Source organism: Lactuca virosa, chromosome 9 (assembly GCF_052849685.1).
Source record: "Lactuca virosa cultivar CGN04683 chromosome 9, Lactuca_virosa_CGN04683_v6, whole genome shotgun sequence".
Classification (NCBI taxonomy): Eukaryota; Viridiplantae; Streptophyta; class Magnoliopsida; order Asterales; family Asteraceae; genus Lactuca; species Lactuca virosa.
The window spans coordinates 28,618,963-28,622,538 of NC_136434.1; the positions used below are offsets into that span (position 1 = coordinate 28,618,963).

At 35.9% G+C, this 3,576-nt stretch overlaps 1 protein-coding gene across 1 annotated transcript; it reads right to left on the reverse strand.

Annotated features, from left to right (window-relative positions):
• Positions 1-265: 265 nt before the first annotated feature.
• Positions 266-2,891, reverse strand: LOC145135874 (CBL-interacting protein kinase 2-like). Its single transcript, XM_079070076.1, has 2 exons — positions 2,719-2,891; positions 266-2,113 (listed from the first exon to the last, which is right to left on the reverse strand). Exon 2 carries the CDS (start codon positions 1,785-1,787, stop codon positions 417-419), a length of 1,371 nt encoding a protein of 456 aa, XP_078926202.1. The 5' UTR covers positions 1,788-2,113; positions 2,719-2,891; the 3' UTR covers positions 266-416.
• Positions 2,892-3,576: the final 685 nt, after the last annotated feature.

Sequence of the window (3,576 nt, forward strand, 5' to 3'; positions counted from 1 at the left end):
GTGTCTGTTCTGTGACTTATTGCTATGTTTGCTTAGACTGTTAAATATACGTACAACGTGCACATGTTTACCCATATCCCTCCTTATTCTTAATTTTATCATTTATACCCTCTTTTTTTCTTTTAGTCAATTATTTAATTTCTATAATTATCCTATTACGATGAAGAGGAGTATCGTCTTTTTCTATTTCTTACCTCCCCCTTATGGAACTTGGAGTTTTGTTGTTGTTTCTTTCATAAAACCTTGATGCCTTTACAGGTGAATATCATGTACTAACATATCGATTCATGTATATAACATATAAATCTTATGACAAAATCACAACCAAATTTCATTGTTTAACCTATAATACAATCTCACACCGGCTAAAAGGAAAGAAATATATTAACATGTACAAATATTAGTTACCTAGTAGCTCAGGGCAACTGATCCTGCTGTGGTGGCAGTGGCCCTACTTTCTCCGGTTGTTGTGGTTGCTCAGGTGGTGGTGGTTGTTCCTCCGGCTGCCATGTCCAAACTATATCTTCTAGCCCAGGTCTTAAACCCTCATTTACCACCTTGTGATATTCCAGTGTATCTCCATTACATTTCTTCACCTCAACCATATGAAAAGAGTGAGTGAGCTCGAATATCTCAGCATCAATTGACAAAATTCCTTTTCTACCCTCCGTCATCGCCTCCAGCTTCAACAACCCTGCTTCTCTTTTACTAATCTTCATCTTCAAAAGTTTAGCAATTTCTTCAAGTTTAGATATAATAACAGACGCAGGTCGCCATGAAGTGAATCTTGCTTCTTTCTTTTGTCGAGGCTCTTCAAACAATGCTGTCAAGTCAAACCCAGGAGAGAGGGCAATTATGTCAAATGCATTCAAATTCTGAAGCCTCATCACTTCCTGTTTCTCTTCAGAGGAACCTGAAGCAGAAGCACCATCTGAACTTGTAGAAAGAACCAACTCCTTATTTGGTTTTCGGACAATATTGCCCTTTTTACACCATGGGTTTTCCTTAACTTTGGCAATTGTGATTCTATAACTGGGATTTGGTTCCAACATTCTTGTCAGTAACCTTCTTACATCTGGTGGAAACCAATTTGGACATTTGAACTCTGCTTTTCCTATCTTTCTATACATTTCCATTAAATTTGAATCATGAAAAGGAAGATAACCGGTTAAAAGAACATACAAGATCACCCCACATGACCAGACATCAACTTTATCCCCATCATACCCTTTCCTATTAATCACTTCAGGTGCCACATAAGCAGGAGTCCCACAAGTGGTGTGAAGTAGCCCATCTTGACGCTTCGATTCAGCAAGAGCACTTAACCCAAAATCAGAAACTTTCAAATTGTCATTTTCATCTAAAAGTAAGTTTTCAGGTTTAAGGTCTCGATGATAGACTCCTCTACTATGACAAAAATCAACGGCTGTGATCAATTGCTGGAAATATCTACGGGCGATATGTTCCTTTAATCTCCCTTTTGATACTTTGTCAAAAAGCTCACCCCCTTTGGCATATTCTAAGGCGAAATATATTTTGGTTTTGGTTGCCATGACTTCATAAAGCTCTAGAATGTTAGGGTGTCTCACTAGTCTCATGATAGATATCTCTCTCTTGATTTGGTTAATAAGCCCAACTCTTAAAACCTTCTCCTTGTCTATTACTTTAATTGCTACACTTTGGCCTGTTTTCATATTCCTGCCATAATAAACCTTTGCAAAGGTTCCTTGGCCAAGTAATCTCCCTAACTCATATTTTTCCATCAAAACACTCCCTTTAATATCCATAAGATTCACATAAACTGAAAGAAACTACCCTAACTTCACACAGATCACACTCACCAAAGAAGCACTATGTAACCTCAGGTTGTGCCACGTGGATATAGTAAGGTGGACATGATGTAGCCAGTCTCATCAAGAAGGAAGATGGTGAGTTGTAGAGAGGCAGAATCACAGTGGACTTCAGAAGAAGGCTTCTGAACCTTCATACACATCTTGCAGCATACCCTGGCCTCTCTTTGGAAGATTCAACAAAATCGTGCTCAAGTGTAAACACGCTTGCAGATGAACTCAGGAACAAGTAGAGGTAAATGATGAAGAAGAACAATCCAAGCCTGAACATCAAAATTTAGAATTGGGCATGTTTAGGCTTCTAAAACAAGAAATATCATCTCAAAACTAGTTGAAGATTTGATAAAACCTTCAAAGGATACACAGAAATGCAAACCAAATTTGCAGTACATGTAATTAGTAGATTCTGCAAACCGTTATACAGTTGCAAACTAAATATCAATATTGTAAACGTACAAGAGACTTTTAGAGATAAACAAGAATTATCTTCTATGATCGGATTACATAAAACAACCTAATCACAACAATTTTGTTACTATTTCTTCTGAAAAGAAACAAAATGTGTTTAGTGGCAGTAGAAGCTAAACCTAAAACACAATTAAACAGTTTATACTTATAGGGTTACAAAAACGAAGTCTTTGGATGAAGCGGTTCTTTATTGCTCAATTATATGACCACTGACCGTTTTTATAACTTTAGCTTTCCGATTTGCATCCAAAAGTCGAGAGAAAAAACGTTTGAAAAATGAAAACAACAAAACGATCACAGAATTGCGGATTCGACAAGGTAAATCAAGAGATTTCATGATAACTAAAACGATCGCAAGTAACTTTAGATATTTGAAGCTACTTGTAGAAATCAAATTGACCTGATCTACTAGTGGAGCTCGAACAGCAGCAAAAGGAGAGAAACGGTCGATTTGAACGGAGTCTTCCTTTTTGTTATATCGAAGAATATGCGAGAGAGACTTATACGAGTCAAGATCGAATTCAAATGGCTTCCGGCGATTGTAAATTTGTAACGTGTAAAATAAGCGTAGGAAATGTTCACCTGCGTGCGAACTTACGGTACGTATGATGAGAGTTTATACTTTATCTTTGGCTCGTCACTCGTCGGGTCCCGACTCTTCTATCTTTTAACGACAATTACCTAAGATAATTTTTATTTATAAAAAATATATATTTTAAAATGCAGGTTTAAAAACTTTCATTATTATTAGGCTTCACAATCGGTTTAGGTTCGGAGCGGTGGGTTACGGGTTAGAAAAATAAACTCAACCTAATCCATATAATATATGGGTTGGCGGGTCACGAGTTAGTGAGTTGAAATTTCAACTCAATACAACTCATATAACCCGTTTAAATATATGAGTTCGTGGGTTCACATGTTAGTGGGTCGAACCCAACCCACATAACCCCTTTAAATAAATAAGCAACACATTTTAAAAAAATAAGGTTTTTTCAACATAAAGTCATCAAGTGATTAAAGTCATTAACATCAAAAAAAGATGTTTTCAACATAAAGTCATAAAGTCATTAACATCTAAATAAAATTGAAAAATGAAAACATTCATACAAAGTGCAATTATTCAAAAATATCCAAAAACCAATTCGATTTCATTAATGCTAGAATTCGCATTTCTTCATCCAACACTGACTTCTTCATATTGACTTTCAAATAGAAACAATACACAAAATTAAATTTATGATATTTTGAAAGCTACATA